The sequence below is a fragment of the Brassica napus genome, chromosome C2, assembly GCF_020379485.1.
Source record: "Brassica napus cultivar Da-Ae chromosome C2, Da-Ae, whole genome shotgun sequence".
Lineage (NCBI taxonomy): Eukaryota > Viridiplantae > Streptophyta > Magnoliopsida > Brassicales > Brassicaceae > Brassica > Brassica napus.
This window is the reverse complement of record NC_063445.1, coordinates 6,366,171-6,388,616: the sequence shown is the minus strand read 5'-3', so window position 1 is coordinate 6,388,616 and position 22,446 is coordinate 6,366,171. Positions and strand designations below refer to the sequence as shown.

Genomic DNA, 22,446 nt, shown 5'->3' with positions numbered 1-22,446 from the left:
AAGTTTTATATTTTCTGACCAGGAAACAAAATTATAGACTCAATGTACACGATTTCATGATAGTGATGTTGGAAGTTGGAACATTAATTATTTACCTTGTTAATTCTTCTTCTTCTTCCCATGATGAAGTAGCATTAGAAACAAGAGAGAATACCAACAGTTCCGTTGGTCTTTAGGTCATTAATCATTATTCATCTTGTTTAAGCTCAGTTGATTGTTTATAAACCTTGATTCTTCATGCTGGCTTTTTTCTTGTTATTTAGTCAGCATATAAATCATTATGCGTGCCTATTGCTGTATACTTTTGGTGGGCTCTTACTTGTATTCCTACGGATAGAAACAAAATCAGGTCTACTACATATATATATTCAAGTCAATGACCATTACAATGTCAAATCTTTCGGAATATTTCTTCGTGCATCATTGCGGTGAGACTAGTGGTTATTAAATCCAAGATCTTTTTGTGTTATTGAAAGGTTCTTTGGAAACTATACTGATGTACTATTCCACAAATGATCGAAAGTGATGCTGGAGCATTGTTATCCTTATTCTTCTTCCCATGGTGAAATTGCACCGGAGAGAAAAAAAAAACACATTTACCCTTTCTTTTCTTTGACTTGAAAAAGTCTATGCTTTTAGTTTCCCCTACAGCTTAGGTTTGCTTATATATAGTCTCCCCTATCCTCATAGCCTAGGCAACTGGTTTCCGTTTTTTCTTAGGAAGGTAAGACTCTTACCGTAAGAGAATATGAAGAGTTCTCTTGAGCTAATTTTGTTCGTGGTAGTTGCAACTTTTTCCACCATTCATATTGTTCAACCTCAGAGCCAACAAGGTATACATGCTTATCCTTCTTATTCTTCATCTTGCTACCATTTTGCTCCTTGATCGTACTTGTATTTGGCAATTCAGTCCCTTCTCCCTTTTAAGTGTCAGCTCTTTTCCATGTCGGTTTTACAGGGTTCATCAGTTTGGATTGCGGGCTTCCTGCGAATGAAGTGTCTCCTTATAAAGAGGACAGAACTGGATTACAGTATTCTTCAGACGCAACGTTCATCCAGAGTGGAAAAACTGGTAGAATTCAAAAAAATCTGGAGACTAGATACCTGAAGCCATACAGAACGGTGAGATACTTTCCAGATGGGACAAGGAATTGCTACAATCTATGTTGAGATAAGCTTGAAGATCAAAGAAACTTGAGAAGGAAGTTAATTACCTAATCCTATTATGATTGGGATTAATAATATATTTAGGAGTTATCTAGATATATTTATGTAATAGGATTAGGAAAAGATAATCTCTATATAAAAAGGATATGTCAAAGTGTGGCATAACTTGTGGGATTAGAGATTGAGGGTTTGAGAGCTTAAGTTTTTGAGTGAGTTTTCTTAAGCATTAATAAAGAAGAGTTAGTTCTTTATATTGAGAAACTTTCAGTCTTTGATTCTAGATTTGGTATCAGAGCCTAGGGAAGATGAGTGGTGAGATCATGGCAATAGATACGAAAACTAAAGAAGGAGGAGGAACCTCCATTAAGTGTCCAATGCTTACTGCAACAAATTATACGGTTTCGGAGATAAGAATGAAAATAGCTTTGAAGGTGCATAAGGTCTGGGAAGCTGTGGAAGAAGAGAACCCTGACGGAGATAAGAATAACATGGCTGTAGCCCTTCTCTTTCAATCGATTCCTGAAGCGTTGATTCTTCAAGTTGGTGAGCTCAACTCGGCAAAGAAGGTATGGGAAGCCATTAAGACTCGACACGTTGGAGCAGAGAGAGTCAAAGAGGCGAGGTTACAGACATTGATGTCTGAATTTGAAAGGCTAAAGATGAAAGATACAGAGAAGATCGATGACTTCAGCGGTAAGATATCAGAGATAGCATCAAAATCTGCGGCCTTAGGAGTTAGTATTGAAGAACCTAAACTGGTAAAGAAGTTTCTTACAAGTCTCCCGCGAAGAAAGTTTATACACATCGTTGCCTCCCTCGAACAAGTACTAGACCTCAACAACATCAAGTTTGAAGACATCATCGGCCGATTAAAAGCCTACGAGGAACGTATTTGTGAAGAAGAAGAGCAACAAGACGATCAAAACAAATTGATGTATACAAACTCTGAATCGCAATCCACGGCCTCTAATCGTGACTACAATAGAAACTATCGAGGCAGAGGACGAGGAGGTCGATCATATAACAGAGGACGTGGAAGAGGACGATATAATGGAGATAGAGACACTTCAAGAATCATGTGTTATCGCTGTGATAAGTTAGGACACTATGCCACAGACTGTCCTGACCGTCTCCTAAAACTTCAAGAAGCTCAGGAGAATGACAATGTCGATACACAAGATGCAGATGAGTTGATGATGCATGAAGTGGTGTATCTTAATGAGAAAAACTGCAATCCTGAGAAGTATGAGACACACATGGATACTGCAGACATATGGTACTTGGACAACGGAGCGAGTAATCATATGACGGGTGATCAACGATATTTTTCTGATCTGGACAAAACAGTCACAGGAAAGGTGAGGTTCGGCGATGACTCAAAGATCGACATAAAGGGAAAAGGTACTATCTCGTTCACTGATATGAATGGAGAAGCAAGAAGGATGAATGATGTGTATTTTATCCCTGACCTACGGAGTAACATCATAAGCCTCGGTCAGGCAACAGAGTCAGGGTGTGACATAAGGCTCAAAGATGACTATCTAACGATGAGTGACCAGCAAGGAAAGCTTCTTGTAACTGCAAAAAGGTCAAAGAATCGGCTTTACAAAGTACGTATGGGCATTAGAGATGCAACACAACTACACTTGAGTCAGATAAGCGAGTCAAATAGGTGGCACTACAGACTTGGACACATCAACACTGCTACAATGAAACTAATGATGCAAAAGGAACTTGTTGATGGAGTCCCAAGCGTTAATGTTGAAAAGGAACTATGCACATCCTGCTTACTTGGAAAACACGCGAGGCAAGCATTCCCAAAATCAACGATGTATAGAGCAACCAGACCACTCGAGCTAGTACACGGAGATCTCTGCGGACCTATCACGCCAAGTACATCAGGTGGGAAAAGATATATATTTGTGGTTATAGATGATCACACTCGATATATGTGGTCAATCCTACTTAAGGAGAAAAGTGAAGCTTTCGATAAATTCAAGAAGCTAAAAGGGTTGATAGAGCAAGAAGTGGGAGAGACTATAGCTACATTCCGCTCAAACCGTGGTGGAGAATTCACATCTCATGAGTTCAACGTGTTTTGTGAAGACAAGAGGATAAAGAGGCATCTTACGGCTCCATACACACCCCAGCAAAACGGAGTGGTAGAGAGAAGGAACAGAACGCTAATGGAGATGGCAAGGAGCATCTTAAAGCATATGCATATGCCAAACTATTTATGGGGAGAGGCGATAAGGCATGCAACGTATCTAATCAACCGGATAGCCACAAGGTCTCTCAAGGATCAAACTCCTTATGAGGTTTTGCGAGGACGGAAACCAAACTTGAGTCACCTACGTGTTTTCGGTTGTATAGGCTACACAAAAGTCGACAAAGTGCATCTAAAGAAACTAGACGATAGATCACGCATGCTCGTTCATCTCGGGACAGAGCCTGGGTCTAAAGCGTACAGACTGTATGATCCTGATGCTAAGAAGATTGTCGTGTCTCGGGACGTTGTCTTTGATGAGACAAAAGGCTGGAACTGGAAGAAAATCGACACTGAGACTAAGAACTACAATGATTTCGAGGTAACACTTGGGGAGTTTGGAAATCATGGGATAGCTAAAACAGTTGATGAGACACATGTTGATCACGAAACAGAGCATCATGATAATGGAGATGATCGTATGGTAGCTGATGAGAGTCTACCAGAAGTCACAGATACAACTCAAATAGATGATGAGGATAGTGAGAGCGATCATGACGAGAGGCAACTGAGAAGAAGCGAACGTCAGACGTCTAAACCAAAGTATCTTGATGACTATGTGTTGATCGCAGATAAAGAAGGAGAGACATTGTTACTATGCCTGAATGAAGAGCCTAAGAATTACGTTGAAGCAAGCGAGCTAAAGGAATGGATAGATGCTTGCCTCGACGAACTACAATCAATTGAGAAGAACCAAGTGTGGAGTTTAGTTGATCTACCAGAAGGTATAAAACCTATTGGTCTTAGATGGATCTTTAAGATCAAACGAAACTCTGATGGGTCTATCATGAAATACAAAGCGCGTCTTGTGGCAAAAGGTTACGTCCAACAATACGGAGTTGATTTCGATGAAGTATTCGCACCTGTGGCTCGACTTGAAACCATCAGACTACTAGTCAGCATTGCAGCAACCAGTGGATGGGAAGTACACCATCTGGATGTCAAGACCGCCTTTCTGCACGGAGAGCTGAATGAGATAGTTTACGTGACACAGCCTGAAGGATTTGAAGTGAAAGGAAGTGAAAAGAGAGCCTATAAGCTTCACAAAGCATTGTATGGTTTGAAACAGGCTCCAAGGGCATGGAACCACAAATTAAATCAGATTCTACTCGGGCTTGGTTTCAAAAGATGTACTAAAGAGGCTTCGGTATATAGGAAAACCGTGGACACAAACATACTTGTAGTAGCGGTGTATGTCGATGACTTATTTGTTACTGGAGCTAGCAAGAAGATTATTAATGTCTTTAAGGAGGAGATGGCCTCTAAATTCGAAATGAGTGATCTTGGGAAGCTGAGTTACTATCTAGGGATTGAAGTAAGTCAAGGAGACGAGTGCATAACCTTAAACCAGATGCGGTATGCGACAAAGATCTTAGAAGAAAGCGGCATGAAGCATTGCAACTTGACACACACGCCTATGGAAAATGGACTTAAACTCGCAAAGTCCATTGATGAAGAAGAGGTTGATGCGACGAAATATAGAAGGAATGTTGGTTGTCTGAGGTATCTTCTACACACCAGGCCGGATCTCTCGTTTACTGTTGGAGTATTGAGTCGGTACATGCAGAGTCCAAGAGTGTCACATGAAGCCGCAATGAAGCATTGTCTCAGGTACGTGAAAGGGACGACATCGCTTGGCCTCATATTCACGAGATCAGTATCGAAGATTCCTAAGATCATTGGCTATAGTGATAGTAGCCATAACATTGATCCAGACGACGGGAGAAGCACTGCAGGTCACATATTCTACCTTGGAGAAAGCTTGATTACGTGGTGTTCTATCAAACAGGACACGGTTGCATTATCAAGCTGTGAAGCAGAGTTCATGGCCGGTACGGAGGCTGCTAAACAGGCTATATGGTTACAAGAGCTACTAAGTGAAGTCATGGATCAGACGGTTGAGAAAGCCGTGATCAGAATTGATAATCAGTCAGCTATAGCCCTCACAAAGAATCCTGTCTTTCATGGAAGGAGTAAGCATATACACTCAAGATATCATTTCATTAGAGAGTGTGTTGAGAGAGGGAAAATTGTCGTGGAGCATGTGTCTGGTGATCAACAGAAGGCTGATATTCTTACTAAAGCTCTTGGAAGGATCAAGTTCAAGGAGATGAAGGATTTGATCGGAATGCAAGATTTGTTGAAAAATGATTTCAAGCTTAAGGGGGAGAATGTTGAGATAAGCTTGAAGATCAAAGAAACTTGAGAAGGAAGTTAATTACCTAATCCTATTATGATTGGGATTAATAATATATTTAGGAGTTATCTAGATATATTTATGTAATAGGATTAGGAAAAGATAATCTCTATATAAAAAGGATATGTCAAAGTGTGGCATAACTTGTGGGGTTAGAGATTGAGGGTTTGAGAGCTTAAGTTTTTGAGTGAGTTTTCTTAAGCATTAATAAAGAAGAGTTAGTTCTTTATATTGAGAAACTTTCAGTCTTTGATTCTAGAATCTACGCGTCGAGAAGGGAAGAAATCATCTGATCAGGGCTAGGTTTATATATGGAAACTATGACGGCCTTGACATTAACCCCAAGTTTGATCTCTATCTTGGACCTAATCTATGGGCAACGGTGGATTTGCATAGAGCAGATAACGGTACCCGGAGAGAGATCTTCCACATCCCAACATCAAGCTCATTGCAGATTTGTCTTGTCAAAACTGGAGAAACAACGCCGCTGATCTCAGCCTTGGAGATACGACCGTTGGGAAATAAATCTTATAGCACCAGTTTTGGTTCTCTTAATCTTTTCTTCCGGATTTATCTTAACCAATCAGATACTTACCTAAGGTAAATTCAACTTCAACTTAAAAACAATGAAACAGAACAATCTCATAATGGTTAAAAGAGGTGCAATAACAGCTAACGTTATCAATCTTATTTTCTTATTCCACTACGGTGTTGTTTATTCACACTCTCAGGTTCCCGGAAGATGTTTATGATCGCCAATGGACTGCGTACTTTGAGACGGGATGGACTCAAAAAACCACATCTAGCGATGTGCGCGTTTCCAACAACTACGAGCCACCGAAAGCCGCCCTCAAAACTGCTGCCACGCCTACGAATACAAGCGAGCCGCTGACGATTGATTGGAGTTCAGACAATCCTGAGGACCAGTATTACTTGTATACACACTTTGCTGAGATCCAAGAGTTGCAGGCAAATGAAACCAGGGAGTTCAACATGTTTTGGAACGGAGAAAAATATTATGGCCCTCTAGTTCCAGACAAGCGAGAAATAAATACTATTTATGGCGGGACACCGGAAACTTGTAAAGGAGTGACATGCAGCCTCCAGCTGATAAAAACCAACAGATCAACTCTTCCTCCTCTGCTTAACGCTATTGAGGTCTACAAAGTTATTCAGTTTCCACAGCCCGAAACAGATGAAAACGATGGTATCTATACATCTTTAAAAGTTATGCATATAATGTTACTCTTTCTTATGTTGGTAGAAACAGATCATAGAGAAATTAGAGTACTCAGCTCATTATAACCTTTTATTGTCAGTGGTTGCTATCAAAACCATAGAAGCTGCATATGGATTGAGTAGAATTAACTCCCAAGGTGATCCTTGCGTCCCTCGACAGTTTATGTGGGACAGTTTAAACTGCAGCAACACAGATATCTTCACGCCACCAAGAATCATTTCTTTGTAAGTTTTAAAATTTAAACAATACACATGCGCACACACATCAGGATATATAAGTAATTATGTTACATTTGATTGTGGTTTTGAAAATTTCACCAGAAACTTTTCTTCAAGTGGTTTAACTGGAAACATAGCAGCTGCCATTCAAAACCTTACGCAACTAGTTAAACTGTAAGAATGTCCATTTTTGATTGAAGGCAAAAAAATGTATATGTATGCAAAGAAATCGTATGTAATAGTTTTATATTATATTCTATCCTGTAAATTTAGGGACTTGTCCAATAATAACTTGACTGGAGAAGTGCCTGAGTTTCTAGGCAACCTGAAATTTTTGTTGCTCATGTAAGTTTCTCGCATGTTCATATATGTACCAAACGTATGTTTTATTTCTTTCTAATTCCACCTTGGACTTCTTATTGCACTTTTCTATGCAGAAACTTAAGTGGGAACGATCTTAATGGTTCAGTTCCTACATCTCTACAAAGGAAAGGACTCGAGCTTTCGTAAGAAACTTACCACATAATTTTGTGAGCTTTTGTCAGTTACACTCAATACCTTTTTTGCGCAATTTGTGTCTTAAACAACACTTATTTTCTTGTAGTCTTCAAGGAAACCCAAGGCTGCTTGTTCCCTCTAGTTCACCAACAAAGCCACCTAAAAAAAGCTTTGTAGTACCAGTTGTTGCATCGGTTGGTTCTGTAGCTATGCTCATTGCCGCATTGGTTCTTTATCTTGTTCTTAGAAAGAAAAGGCAACCCACTATTGAAGGTAACTTTCCAGAGAGACTCGTCAAATAAGAGAACCAAAAATCTCATGGATATAGTTTTTTCTAACCCCTTAATTATGATTAAACAGTTGTTTGCCCACCACCAAGCAGGCCTACCGTGAATGTTACACATGCTAATTCACCTGAGCCATCAATCGAGATGAAAAAGAGAAGGTTTACTTATTCAGAGGTTACCAAAATGACAAACAATTTTGAAAGAGTTGTAGGGGAAGGAGGATTTGGGGTTGTCTGTCACGGTACTGTCAATGGTGAACAGGTAGCTGTTAAGCTACTATCTCAGTCATCAACTCAAGGCTATAAAGAATTCAAAGCAGAGGTATTTGTAGTGCAATATTTCCAACTAATATATGTTTTTAACATACAACACATAAGTAAACTAAACAAGATGATAATTTCCTTTTTTATTGTATGGAAGAAGTTTAAAGTTTGAATGAAAGTAAGTTGTGTTTCAAAAAAAAATATGTTTTTAACATCACAAATATTGTTATGCACTTCTTGTTTGGTGAATTATAGGTTGATCTTCTACTGAGAGTTCACCATACAAATTTGGTAAGCCTCGTTGGATATTGTGATGAAGGAGACCATTTGGCCCTCATCTATGAGTTTGTACCTAATGGAGACCTAAGACAACATCTATCAGGTAATATTTATATATCAATCTTCTAGTTGATCTATTACATCATATCTATCATAAGTTCATGAAACATATGTTCTTCCTGAAATCTCGAAAGGATCTAATGAACTAATACACAGGAAAAGGAGGAAGGTCTGTCGTCAATTGGGGTATTCGGCTAAGAATAGCTGTGGAAGCAGCTTTAGGTTTGTACTAAGTTAGACCGTAGAACTAGAATATTACTATATTGGCTTGACAATAATCAGCTGATATAGAAGAATTCATTGCATAGGTTTGGAGTACTTACACATTGGATGCACACCGCCAATGGTTCATAGAGATGTCAAAACTACAAACATATTGTTGGACGAGCATTATAAGGCCAAACTTGCTGATTTTGGGCTCTCCAGGTCTTTCCCAGTCGGAGGTGAATCTCATGTCTCGACGGTGGTTGCTGGTACTCCTGGTTACCTAGACCCTGAGTGAGTAATTAACATTACAATGTGCTATAATTTGTTCTCATTTTCAATGTTTGAGAAGTATACCATTTTCTTGCCTTGAAGGTATTACCATACAGGTCGGTTGGGTGAGAAAAGTGACGTTTACAGTTTCGGCATTGTGTTATTGGAAATTATCACAAACCAATCAGTGATTGATCGAAACCGCAGAAATTCTCACATAACACAATGGGTTGGGTCTGAGCTCAAGGGAGGAAATATTGCAAATATCATGGATCCAAACCTTCACGGGGATTATGATTCTCGCTCTGCCTGGAGAGCTCTTGAGCTGGCAATGTCGTGCGCGGATCCAACTTCAGCAAAACGACCAACCATGTCTCATGTTGTTATCGAACTAAAAGAATGTCTTGTATCTGAAAATTCGAGGAGAAATATGAGTCGAAGAATGGATTCACTGAGTTCCCCTGAAGTAAGCATGACCTTTGACAGTGGTATGATTCCCAGAGCAAGATAGTGTGTGTCGGACGTATCACAAGGACAATAACCTCAGTGTGTGTTTGTATGCCTATTGGTTTTCAAAAATTTATGTAAAAATGAAATAGTAACTGAACTGATTGAAGGATGTTCTGTGTAATAAATTGATTAAAATAAATATATATAGTTTCATGAAGATAAAGGAAATAAAAATGCTTGAATCTCGTTTTCAGTTAATATACAAAAACTTGTTGATCTTTTTATGTTACCAAGAAGTGAATGTCAGTTTCAACCCAACTCTAACTTCATTCTATGATAGAGTAAATAATGGGTTTATAGTAATTTATTTATTTTTTATTCATCATTTTTTTTATTATTATAAAATAGAGTACCACTAAAGTAAAACAACCTTATTATAGAATTATTATATTTTGAAGAAAAGATTAGAGTGAATCATTTGATATGATCTTAAACAGAAGTGCTATCCGTGCTAACATCCTCATCAATTATAATATGTACTCAAATAAAAGCTAAATCACTCACAATTCAGATAGGCATATATTACATCACTTTAAAAAGGGTAAATAACTAATTTAAGTGTACCCGATCTGGATGCTCTAATCTTTGGTTTCTCAGACGCAGCATGGAAAAAGGAAACAAATACAGCAGCCTTCGGATGCATCTTCAAAAGCAGGGAAGGACGGATCATACACACGACCTCTCGAGTAAAGAAATATGTTGCATCACCACTCATCGCGGAAGCACTGGCACTCCGCTGGACACTCACCACCGCCCTATCGCAAGGTTTTCATAGCATATGTTTTCACACACACTACAAATCGTTCTTAGCAGCAATCTCTTCGAAGCTTCCTCCGGCTGACCTCTCGGAATCATCTAGGATATCAAACATCTATCTCTTCAATTTTTATCAGTTTCTTTTAAGTTTATTGTGAGACTATTGAACACTCTAGCTTATCATCTCGATAAATCTACTATGTGTACTGCTACTGCTACTTATCGGCCACTACCTTAGTTTCAAGGGTGGTTTTCATGTTTTATTATAAGTTGTGTTAAGAAAAAAAAACTAGTTCAAGTGTTTAGCAAGAACCAAGTGCTTTGGATGTAACATGTATTGTTAGAGCATGATTATCGGTAAAAACGTTTTTGGGGTTCTTAATTTTTTTTTTTTTTTTCTGATTTAAAAAAAAAATTAAAAATGAACCAATCGCGGGCCGCTACGTATATGTGGAACCCGCAAACAGTACAACAAACCCCTGTGAAACGTTTTTTATTTGGTGACTTGAAGCACTGTTTTTGCAAAAATGTGGTGGGATCCACGCGTAAGAACCCTATTTCCACCACCGATAATCATGCTCTTAGAGCATGTTTATCGTAGGTCTCTTAGGTTGGGTCTGTTAGCGTAATATAAGATACGGTGTCTTAACTTTTAACTAAAAAAATTAAAAAACGTCTCTTAACAAAGAGATCTTATCTTATATTACGTTAAGAGACCAACTTAAGACAGATACAGCAAAGATGCTCTTAGTTGTTTCTGTGAACGCATGTGATGAAAAGGTTTAAAATAATATTTTTGGCGCAAAATTGAGTTCACGATGGAAAATTGGCGCTTCATTACCCAAATTCGTGGCGCCTCATGTAAAACCAAATAAATGAATCATATTGGCTATCACAACCACCACGCGGATCGCTGATGTATACCTTTGATTAAAGCATATCGACGGTTCATACATCTTTTAACTGTATGCACGGATCGATATCTCAGCCGTTAGATCTACTATGCGATCTAATTGCTCAAATCACAAGGCTCCCGTCTTCCCTATAAAATCAATTTCACATTCTCATCTCGTATAAACTCAAGCATCGAATCTTCTTCAACGCTAAACTTTTCTCAAGAAAAAAAACCCAATTTCATCGGAAAAAAATGTCGGGACGTGGAAAGGGAGGAAAGGGTTTGGGCAAAGGAGGAGCCAAGCGTCACAGGAAGGTTCTGAGAGACAACATCCAAGGAATCACCAAGCCGGCGATTCGGAGGCTGGCTCGTAGAGGTGGAGTCAAGCGTATCAGTGGTCTCATCTACGAGGAGACACGTGGAGTCCTCAAGATCTTTTTGGAGAACGTTATTCGAGACGCTGTGACTTACACCGAGCACGCCAGGAGGAAGACTGTGACTGCGATGGATGTGGTCTACGCGTTGAAGAGGCAAGGGAGGACGCTTTACGGGTTTGGTGGTTAAGGGTCTCTTGTAGATTCGCGTTTTGCGTTTCTGGGTTTCTTTAGGCGTGTTCTTAAGGAAGTTTCTAATCAAATCATGTTTTCCTTAGCGTTTGTGTTTTGAATTCCGTTTGAGTTCGATCTTTTGTGTGTTGCGTTAGCGTTTCGTTATGTGTAATTACGCAATTTTATCTATGAAGCTATTTCGAGTTTATGAATCTGGACTTTCTTTTGATTGGTGGTCATTGAATGAAAATCCATGTCTAAAGGTTAAATCATGTAGAGACAAAAAAGCCTGAGAAGAACAGCGGTTCTAAATTCTAGTTAGTATTAACCTCTTTAGTTTTTATTTTCCGTTGAGACTGGTCTGGGAGACAACTTTACTCATGGGTCATCACATCAACACATGAAATGTTCTTCTAATCGTCCATCTCTGGCTACCACAGCAATGTTAACGCTGGTGTCATCGTCGTCCTAATCATAGAGCCGTAAACGTAGCTCACCGATAATGTTCGTGCTGTTATCATCTTGATCACAATCAATGACAGCTTCACGCAGCTGCAAATCATAGTCAAGATTCCACAACACATCTCCTACTGTTAGCCAATCGACTCCATAGCAGTGCCGGCTCTAACCCATGGCAACATAGTCAATTGCCATGGGTACAAAAAAGAAATTAGTATTAGTTTACTAATTAAAAAAGTTTATTTTTGTTTGTTAAATATCAATTAGTTTGATGAAATTATAACAAAAATGTTCATGATTAACTAAACCTAATTTAAATACAATAAGAACAAAAAATTATCCTACACCATTCTTAATTTTTCCATTAACAAAATCTAATTTATACACAAAACCCCATTTTTTTTATTTTTTTTCTTTGAATACCCTAATTTTTTGCTTTAATTTATGGAAATGTAATAAATAAAAATTTAGATTTTTTTTATAAAAGGTCTTTATTTTATATTTGGTCTAAGGTCATTAATGTTTTTAAGACGGCACTGCTCCATAGTCAGCTAACTCTACTCTGTTTCACCTAATTTAAGTATGATATTAGTCTTACCCCGTAAAATACTGATACATGATCAGCTCAAGCTGTCTTTTCTTCTGCCATTTCATCGTCAATTCAGCAGGTGTGTATGATCATCTTAGGCCATTAATATCGCGGGATATTCATGAGGTTCTTAACGATCTTTATGGCGCAGATCCCACCAATTAATTAAGAAACATGTTATAAAAACCACCAAAAAAAAGATCCACTGACACGTGGTGGCCCGCGATTGATTTTCATTTTTATTTTTTATTTTTATTTTTTAATCTGATAAAAAAAAAAGTTTAAGAAACCCAAAGGAGTTTTGAGCGTTAATCATGTTCTTAAAGTCGAAAGCACCAGAGAGATTCTGAATAACCAAAATTTATGGGCCTGTTCGGTTGGGCCCAAAAATATTGATTGGGGAACTAAAGCTTTTTCTACAGAAACACTCTCGTTAGTTTAGAGGCTTTTGTGGGACCCTTCATGACATCGGGACTGTCCAATCATTCAGACCAGAAAAATATATTATTTTATACCATTTTCTAAATCTAATAAGGCTCCGTCTCCTCCTTCCGATAATCCGTTTTCGATTTAGGGCACAAATCTCTCAACACAAAAGAAAAATCTAAAATCTCCGCCCCGCCCCGCCTTCCCCCCCAATCAAAAGAATCTGCACCAAACATCAATCTCCTTCGGATTCTCTCAAATCATATCTTGATCTACCCCCCAAGGTTTACCAATTCGGCAGTGCTATCCTCCTATTCCTTCTTTGTACTGTGAGTGTGAGCTGAGAGAAGTCGCGATTCTAGGGGTTTTTCGTAGTTCAATTTCGCTACTATTGAAATCACATCGCGCTAGTTGAATTCAGGGCCTGCCGCTGAATTACGCTTTGCGTTGATTGGATCCTCTTCAAGTTTGTTAGTTTATTTCATGGATTCATAAATCCCTCCCCCGTTGATGTAGCCGATGTTCTAGTTAAACAGTGAATTCTCGATAGCTATTAAGATTTATGTTGAGTAGTGTTTCATGTGTTAGTTTATGTTTAATTGTGATTTTTTTTCAGCGTTGTTGAACTTCTCTTTATAAGGCTTTTAATTCATGTATGTTCCTTCTCAGATTGTAGGCGGTTCGAGTCTTGTCACCGAATTATATTTTGTTCAGCTCGTGCAATGTCAAACCTTCATGTAGTATACCTTCCTCTCGCCCTCCCCCTAATCATCTAAATATATTTAAACCTTTAAAGATATCGTTTGCCTAAATTATGTGAAAATCTCTCCTTATGTCAGTTTTCTTGCCTTTTTGCAGTCATCTCTCAATGGTTCAGCTTCGAATTTACAAGATGGTTCAGGCAGATCTTTCGCTTCTTCCTATACTGGACAACCTGGTTCACCCTCTCCCGGTTTTCATCATGCTGCTGGTGAGTGTGATAATCATCTTGGAAATGCTTTGTTATTAACTTACTTACGTTCACCGTTTTTCTTTCATTTCAGGAAGTCTTCAGGGACTTCATAATCTTCATGGTAGCTATAATGTAGGGAACATGCAAGGTTCACTTTCTTCAAGAAACTCAAGTATGAATAGTCTACCATCTCCCGGTGTACAACAAGCTAACGGGAGTTTTTCCAGCGGAAGATTTTCTTCAAATAACCTACCTGTTGCTCTCGCTCAGGTGCATGTTGGTTTGACACTTTTTTGAAAAAAAAACAACTCCTCTTGGTCTCGAATCTATATCTTATATTACACGATTATTGTTTTTAGCTTTCTCATGGTAACTCACATGGGCACTCTGGAATCCCAAATAGAGGAGGTATTAATAATGTTGGCAACCCTGGATATAGTAGTAACGCAAACGGAGTTGGTGGTTCTATTCCTGGGATTCTCTCCACATCTGCTGGGCTCAGTGGTAGGAATAGTGTTTCGAATATTGGAATGTCGCATCTGTTGGCGAACGCGGGTCCTCGGATAACAAGCGCAATGGGAAACATGGTTGGTGGAGTTAACTTGGGGAGGACTATTAGCTCTGGTGGATTGTCTATGCCTGGTCTTTCTTCACGGCTAAATATGGCAGCTAATAGCGGATCAGGATTAAATGTTCAAGGACAGAACCGAATGCTGGGTGGAGGACTTCCTCAAGGTATATATGATTTATCCATTTCTGTCTTTGGGGTTATTTTGTTTCTAAGTTGAGATACAGGAGCCTTGTTTTTCTTGTTGTTATGTCATTTTCATGAGACGCAATATAAATTCTGCTGTATTGAACTATGGAAGTTACCTTTATACTTTTATGTTTATGGGTCTTTGGTATAGTAACTAGGAAGAGTGCTTTTGAAATTAAGTAAAGAAATTAATCTGCAAAGTAGCAACCTAAATAAGTAGTTATTAAGGAAGGGATTTTATCAGCAATTGAACTTGTTTTGCTATCATGGTCTATACTTTTCCAGACTCATGCGAGTAGGAAGCAGATTTTGTTTTCAGCTTTTACATACTCTGTGCTTGTATAGGATTTGTAAGAAGAGCTTGTATACTTTGCACATTAAAATCTTATTTTTGAAACATGCAATAAGCTAGCAAGTGCTGTATGTAGATATAACAGTTCAAATCTGATTGCAAAATTTTATTGTACAGGATCTCAGGTCATGTCTATGCTGGGGAACTCCTACCATGCTGGTGGTGGCCAACTCTCGCAGAACCATGTTAACAATATGATGCTCAGTGATCACTCTAACGACAGTTCTCTGTTTGACATCAATAACGATTTCCCCCAGCTGACAAGTCGTCCTGGTTCTGCTAGTGGCTCTCAAGGACAACTGGGTAGTCAATCTATCTGAACATCTATTGAAATTCGTATACTTGATATAAAAGAAGTATTTGAAAACATATTCCCATTTCATGTTTTGTTCCCTCATACATACTCTTGTGGTGCCTTTTCTAGGCTCTTTGAGGAAACAAGGTTTAGGAGTCCCAATTGTCCAACAACACCAGGAGTTCAGCATCCAAAATGAAGACTTTCCAGCTCTCCCTGGATATAAAGGTGCTGGTTTATTATCGTCTTCATTGGAGGTTCATACATTTTTTTCTGCCTTACATATTATAGCGTGTTGCATCAGAAAGATTATAAAACGTTCCCAGACATATTTGTTTCTGAATGCTATAAGCTAAACCTGCTGGACCATTCACAAGCGTAGTAGATTTTTGCAGGTGGTAGTTCTGATTATCCGATGGATTTGCATCAGAAAGAACAACTCCATGACAATGCTATGTCAATGATGCACTCTCAAAGCTTTTCTGTAAGTTTTAACTGTTTCGAAACTAATAAAATGTTTTACCGTGATGGGGTAGTTTATGTTGGTATTGCAAATTTGCAGATACCTAGATCTGGTGGTTTCAACTTGGGGGGAACATATCCATCACATCGTACACAGCAACAGCCACAACATACTTCATCTGGTGGGCTACAAGGTCTTGGCTTGAGACCTCTAAACTCTCCCAATTCAGTTTCCGGTAACGGTTACGATCAGCTTATTCAGCAGTATCAGCAGCAACAGAATCAGCCCCAGTTCCCTGTGCAACAAATGTCATCCATCAACCAATTTAGAGATTCTGAGATAAAGTCGGAGGCAGATCCTTTTTGCTTACTTGGATTGTTAGACGTGCTAAACGGGACCAAACCTGATTTAACCTCCCTTGCTCTTGGGATCGACTTAACGACGCTGGGATTGGATTTGAATTCAACTGGAAAACTCTACAAGACATTTGCTTCCCCTTGGACTAATGAGCCTGCAAAGACAGAGGTCGAGTTCACAGTGCCAAGTTGTTACTACGCCACACCACCTCCGCCTCTAACTGTAAGTGCCCTCTTGATCTTTTGAGTAGTTCTTACACTGGAGTTGGTTAACAATTATAATTTCCATTTGTTGCAGCGAGCAAGTTTCAAAAGGTTCTCCTTTGAGTTATTGTTCTACACATTTTACAGGTATGTTAAGAAATGACCATTTAATATCTAATTTGCCAAATCTTGAATCATTCTTGTCAAATTTGACAAATTAACTTTTGTCTAATTATTGTTCCAGTATGCCAAAAGATGAAGCACAACTATACGCAGCAGATGAACTGTATGTTTTTAAATCTCCTTCATAATCTTTCATTGTTTGTTTACTCAGCTCTCTTTGCGCTAATGATTTTGAGTTTGTTTGATATTTTTGCAGTTACGAAAGAGGTTGGTTTTACCATAAGGAACATAAATTATGGTTCTTCAGAGTTGGGGAACCTATGGTCAGAACAGCTCTGTATGAAAGAGGAACATACGAGTGCCTAGATCCAAACTCATTCAAAACAGTCAGAAAGGTAAATCAATGATTGTTGCAGGAATATATCTATTTATCGGTACTCTCTCAGTGCCCAGTGTACTAAGTTGTGTGTCTTTGGGGATGGTTTATTTGCAGGAACATTGTATTGTCCAGTACGAACACATTGAGAAGAGACCAAGCTTGCTACAGCATTGACTTCAAGTAGGTTTGTTCAATTATTAGCATCTTTACAATGTAAAGCCTTTTCTCTCTTTTCCTGCATGCAAGCTCCATTGTTTAGTAACCAAACAATCTTCACAGTTTTCAAAATTTAACCTCAAATTTCTGCCATAAAAGGTAACTAAAGTTAATTTTTTTTCTTCTTTTCTGTTTTTAATAAATAATATTTAGACAGTCTGGTGACCAGGCATGACAAGAACCGAGTAAATAACCTGATATTTGGTCGCAATAACCGAATCAAATATTTTAGTATACTTGTTTAGTAATTGGCGTTTGTGTAAACCAAAACGTGGCTGAGCTTTGATATATTGTGTATTCTATTTTTGGTGTCAAGTATGCTAAGAACTATATGAATCCATAAGTCATGTCTAAAACAAAATACCGACTTCTTTGGTGATTGAACTTTGTTTTTCTTTCTGAGATATATTTGGTTAGCATAATGTATGACATACAGTTTCCTCTTTAAGTAGTGCGGAAACATAAAACAGAGTTAGTGCCAATGTTTTTGCTCGACTTATTCAACAGGAAAATATATGATAATAAAGGTTAGCTATAACTTATGCACACACCATAGTTTCAAACGATGAATAATGTAGCCATTTAAAAGCAAAGGTTATAGGTTAGCTAACTTACTAGGGCTTACAAGTTATAATGTACGGACTTATTGTTGTGTAGTAATACGGAAAGAATGTAAAGAAGAATTTTTCTTATCTGTTACTTAACTAGGGTCAGTCTTGATGTATTTGTGTCGTAACTATACAAGAGCTAGATTTTGGGCTATATAGAAACTTTCTTAATTATTGTCTTAAGCAAGATGGGCCTTTATCAAAGAGGGCAATCTTCACTAGGCAAAAAACGGCACGTCGTTTAACTGTCCAGCTAGAATGCACGTCGTCTTGTTTTAACATCCGAAACTTCCTGAAATGCCAAGAAAAATCTTGTCACCCTTTGGACTCTAGACGATAAACGAAGGTTTTAGAAAAAGTGCACTTTCTAATTCAAGAAACTCGAAGAACGTTCTCTCTTCATCCTCCCCTACCTTATATATAGGAGCCATTTATCAGATCTCAAAAATCAGATCAAAGCAACAAGAAAAATCAAGAATCAAAGTTCATTAAGTCACTCGAGAAACAACAATGTCTCTAGTTCCAAGCCTTGTTGGAGGACGCAGATCAAACGTCTTCGATCCGTTCTCGCTAGATGCATGGGATCCATTTGAAGGACTCTTAACGCCTTCCTCGGCTCGTGACATGGCAGCATTCACAAACGCAAGAGTGGACTGGAAGGAGACGCCCGAGGCACACGTGTTCAAAGCGGACTTGCCGGGATTGAAGAAAGAGGAAGTGAAGGTTGAGGTTGAAGACAAGAACATACTGCAGATTAGTGGAGAGAGGAGCAAGGAGAATGAAGATAAGAACGACAATTGGCACCGTGTGGAGAGAGCAAGTGGGAAGTTTATGAGGAGGTTTAAGTTGCCTGAGAATGCGAAGATGGAAGAAGTGAAGGCAACAATGGAGAATGGCGTGCTTACGGTTACGGTACCAAAGGCGCCTGAGAAGAAGCCTGAAGTCAAGTCTATTGATATCTCAGGCTGAGTCACAAACGATGAAGATGAACATTTGAGAATTTGGTGTGTGGAATAAAACGTGTGTTTGCTACAAAAAGTTTATGTGGTCTTTTGTTTCTTTTTCTAAATCATGAATATTGTAAGATTATTGTAATAAATAAAAGAATGTAAGACTATTGTTTCTCTTATAAGCATACGATATTTCAAGCTAATCTCTCAAAAAAATCAAAAGAAACAATCAAGACGAACGCTTAATTAAGTGTTAACAAAAAAGAAACGAAACAGATAATTATTTTCGACATGACACATAAAACATGGATTTTCGTTTTAGAAAAAAAAGTTCTTGTGAAAATAAAATGGGCAAATCTCCAAAATAGCACCTTTCTAAGTTTATATCACAAAAATAGCATTCAAAAACTAAAATGATCAAAATAGCATCTTTCTAAGTTTATCCTTTGAAAATTTTAATTTTTTTATTTTTCAAAATTTGAAATCTTATCCCCAAAACCTCATTTCTCAACTCTAAACCATAAACCCTAAACCCTAAACTCTAAACCCTAAACCCTAAACCCTAAAATCTAAACCCTAAACTCTAAACCCTAAACCCTAAACCCTAAATCTTAAACCCCATACTTTAACTCTAAACCCTAAGTTTGTGATTTTTGATAAAACATTAAGTACTATTTTTGTGACTTTTAATCTTGAGTGCTAGTTTGGGAACATAAACTTGATTTAGTGCTATTTTTGTCTTTTTCTCAAATAAAATTGTACATTTTCCATTAACTATTTGGTAGATTTGAAAAGTTAAAAACACATCTCTAATCAAATATTCTGTAACATGTTGGAGGAAAGCAAAAAAAAAATGTAGAAGGAAATCAAACTTTAAAGAGAAAAAGAATTTTGATGATCCTCCAAATGAATTTATCGAGAAAGTCTAGCCCTGGGCGTTCGGGTCTTCGGGTCAGATTCGGGCTGGGTTTTTTTCGGGTCCGAGTTTTTTCGGGTCCTAAATATTTAGATCCAATAGGTACTTAGAAATTTTCGGTTCGGGTTTGGATCGGTTCTTCTCGGATCCGGGTCGGTTCGGGTCTATAATTAAAATACCCATAAAATAACCATAAAATACCCGTAATTTTTCGGGTCCATATCGGATCCGGATCGGGTATTTAGGATCTGAAAATGACATGATATACCCAATTCCATCAACTTTAGTTGAATATTTGTCATATATATCTAAAATTTTACAAAACAACTTAAATGAAACTATTAATAATTAAAATAAAACATTTTAAAACTCTAAATTTTACATTTTAAAGCTTTATATTACTTTAAAAATGTTAAAAAATAATAACAAATGTTGTTAACAAAAGATATTTCAACTAAATCATAAAATAATATATATAAAATAGAACACAAAAACATCATAGTTTTAGATATACATGCTTTTAAGTCGGGTACAAATCGGTTCTTATCGGGTCGGGTCTATTCGGGTCGGTTCTTTTCGGGTCCGAGTCTATTCGGGTCGGTTCTTTTTCGGTTCCGGTTCTTTCGGTTAAAAAAAATTTAGACCCAAAAGGTACTTGTAATTTTTCGGTCTAGTTCTGGGTCAGGTATTTTTGGGTCGGTTCTGGTTCGGGTCTTCGGGTCCAGATTAAAATGTTCAGGCCTATGAAAAACCCTTTTCGATTACTGAAATAGACTGTAAAGCTTGTGTGTATTGTTATCATTGTAGAGTCCTAATCCCCGTGTTTCAAAAAAAAAAAAAAAAAGTCCTAATCCCGAGGGGATTGTTATTATCTAGTTATACCAATCTTCATCTTTATCTCTATAATTACCCCTGATCCGTCAAATTGATGATTCATAGACCTACCGCACATAGTTAGTAATTTAGTATGAATTAAGTCTTAATGATTAAACTAGACTATGATCCGTGAACAGCGCGGATATGAATTTTCAGTTTTTAATTATTTATATTATTAAATGATGTATTTGTAATATTCGTTCATATTATATTTATTAAGTAAATATATTTTTGCATCTTAAACTATCTATTTTTTTACGAATGTGTGAGATCATATAAAAAAAATATAAAAATTGAGTATATAGAGTTAATTAGATAATTGTAAAAACATAAATGTTCTTTCGTGTGCGATATCATATAAATAATGATCCACCCAGTTAACAAAATCATGATTTTTTTTTATTTGTAATTTTTTTTTTTAATTTTGATCATTTCTTTAAAACTATATTAAATTTTACATATTTTAATTAGAATATTTTTAATATATTAACCTTTTTATTTGAAATGCAACTCAATATTTTTTAAAAAATTTATAACAAAATATTTAAAAAATATTTTTAGAATTTGTTTGAAAAATATGAAAATTACATTTTAAATTAAAATTATCCTAAAATATGATAAATTTTTATGTAAACGAAAACTTAAATATGTCAAAAATAATTATATTCAATGATAATAACAATTTAAAGGGAGAATTGCCAAGTGTGACTCAAAACTTGGAGTCAAACCCAAAACAATACCCCAACTTGGGTCAAAGGCAAAAGTAACCTAAAAGGCTATTGAAATTACAACTATCCCCTTGTGACCAAACAAAAAAACGGAATTTTTTTTACGTTTCTACCCCTCGCAAGTCGTCTGTTTAGACGACTTGAAAATAAGTCGTCCAGACGACTTAACTGAAAGTCGTCTGGACAGTTAGTCTTAAACATAATTTAAAAATTTTGTAAAAAATATTTTGATAAGTGAAAAATGGGAATTATGTAATTAACATATGTCTTAGGAGGTATAAATTAAGATATAACAAATTTCAATTGTTTTCAGCATAGATGAGTGAAAGTAGTGAGTCATGATATTCTTTAGTTTATGTTTCATCAACATATGTTGTAGTATTGTATGTGTTCTTAGGGTTAGATTTTGGAAAGCATTAAAACCGTTTTTGAAAATTTTTAAAATTACTTATGCGTGTTCATTTCTGTGTATAGTAAACACTATTTAAGTATAATTTGATTTTATAACGTGGTTAGTTAGTTAATCTAGTCATTTTAGTTTAGGGGTTCATTTTAGGGTCTAGGACGACTTAATATTTTGTCGTCTGAAAACAGACGACTAAATATTAAGTCGTCTGTTGTACATTATCAGCCAGAATAAGTCGTCTAAACCGGACCAAACCTTAAAGTTTACCAATGTACTTTTAAAGCTAACCGGATTATTTACCCAATATATAAGGTGATTTTTTTTTTTGTTTCATTTTTCGCGAAATTCAGAAACCCTAACAGTTCTCTCTCAAAACCCTAACAGTTCTCTCTCAAAGGCGATTTCGAATTCCCACGATTTCCGAACAAACCATCGTTCTCAACGTCGGCTATCTATCTCACTTCATTCTCACCGTTGTCGCCGCAGCTTCTTCTAACCCTAGCGCCGCCGATTCCTCTAAACCCTAGCGCCGCCGATTCCTCTAAACCCTAGCGCCGCCGCTTCCACTATTTCCGAACAAACCGTCGCCCTCGCCACCGTGGTCACCAACGTTCTCACCGCCGCTTCCTCTAAACACTAGCGCCGCCGCTTCTTCTAAACCCTAGCGCCGCCGCTTCTTCTCTGTAAACCTTAGCGCCGTTTCTCTGTAAACCCTAACGCCGCTAAGTCA

At 37.5% G+C, this 22,446-nt stretch overlaps 4 protein-coding genes and 1 non-coding gene across 14 annotated transcripts; 4 read left to right on the top strand and 1 right to left on the bottom strand.

Moving 5' to 3' along the window:
- Positions 1-233: 233 nt before the first annotated feature.
- LOC106386409 (probable LRR receptor-like serine/threonine-protein kinase At5g59680) lies at positions 234-9,712 on the top strand. 4 transcript variants are annotated; one of them, XM_048746647.1, is made up of 15 exons: positions 234-833; positions 959-1,165; positions 5,162-5,169; positions 5,905-6,230; positions 6,362-6,837; positions 6,950-7,094; positions 7,191-7,262; positions 7,362-7,433; positions 7,526-7,594; positions 7,693-7,859; positions 7,947-8,194; positions 8,392-8,518; positions 8,632-8,697; positions 8,784-8,973; positions 9,055-9,712. In XM_048746647.1, the coding sequence occupies exons 1-15, from the start codon at positions 749-751 to the stop codon at positions 9,461-9,463; spliced, it is 2,667 nt and encodes an 888-aa protein (XP_048602604.1). In that variant the 5' UTR covers positions 234-748; the 3' UTR covers positions 9,464-9,712. The 4 variants fall into 4 exon arrangements, with proteins under 4 accessions (XP_048602604.1, XP_048602603.1, XP_048602602.1 ...); XM_048746646.1 differs by lacking the exon at positions 5,162-5,169 and adding an exon at positions 4,621-4,628; XM_048746648.1 differs by lacking the exon at positions 5,162-5,169 and adding an exon at positions 4,741-4,748 and having other exon boundaries at positions 235-833; positions 7,362-7,424; positions 7,526-7,588; positions 7,693-7,879; positions 8,006-8,194.
- Positions 9,713-11,281: 1,569 nt separating this feature from the next.
- LOC111214344 (histone H4) lies at positions 11,282-11,873 on the top strand. The gene has a single exon (XM_022717069.2). It carries the CDS (start codon positions 11,366-11,368, stop codon positions 11,675-11,677), a length of 312 nt encoding a protein of 103 aa, XP_022572790.1. The 5' UTR covers positions 11,282-11,365; the 3' UTR covers positions 11,678-11,873.
- A 1,336-nt stretch (positions 11,874-13,209) lies between these two features.
- LOC106441122 (probable NOT transcription complex subunit VIP2) lies at positions 13,210-17,388 on the top strand. Of its 7 annotated transcripts, none has more exons than XM_013882920.3 (13): positions 13,210-13,419; positions 13,805-13,872; positions 13,994-14,105; positions 14,179-14,357; positions 14,447-14,822; positions 15,314-15,499; positions 15,621-15,748; positions 15,877-15,975; positions 16,054-16,533; positions 16,609-16,661; positions 16,759-16,800; positions 16,894-17,032; positions 17,131-17,388. In XM_013882920.3, exons 2-13 carry the CDS (start codon positions 13,858-13,860, stop codon positions 17,188-17,190), a joined length of 1,869 nt encoding a protein of 622 aa, XP_013738374.2. In that variant the 5' UTR covers positions 13,210-13,419; positions 13,805-13,857; the 3' UTR covers positions 17,191-17,388. The 7 variants fall into 7 exon arrangements, with proteins under 7 accessions (XP_013738374.2, XP_013738372.2, XP_013738376.2 ...); XM_013882918.3 differs by having other exon boundaries at positions 13,805-13,875; XM_013882922.3 differs by having other exon boundaries at positions 13,211-13,419; positions 15,621-15,719; positions 15,887-15,975.
- LOC125582838 lies at positions 14,022-14,102 on the bottom strand. The gene has a single exon (XR_007320283.1). It is a non-coding gene; the product is annotated as a small nucleolar RNA snoR35 (small nucleolar RNA).
- Positions 17,389-17,601: 213 nt separating the features above from the next.
- LOC111214342 (18.1 kDa class I heat shock protein-like) lies at positions 17,602-19,060 on the top strand. The gene has a single exon (XM_022717066.2). The coding sequence runs from the start codon at positions 18,351-18,353 to the stop codon at positions 18,807-18,809; it is 459 nt and encodes a 152-aa protein (XP_022572787.1). The 5' UTR covers positions 17,602-18,350; the 3' UTR covers positions 18,810-19,060.
- The last annotated feature ends 3,386 nt before the right edge of the window (positions 19,061-22,446 follow it).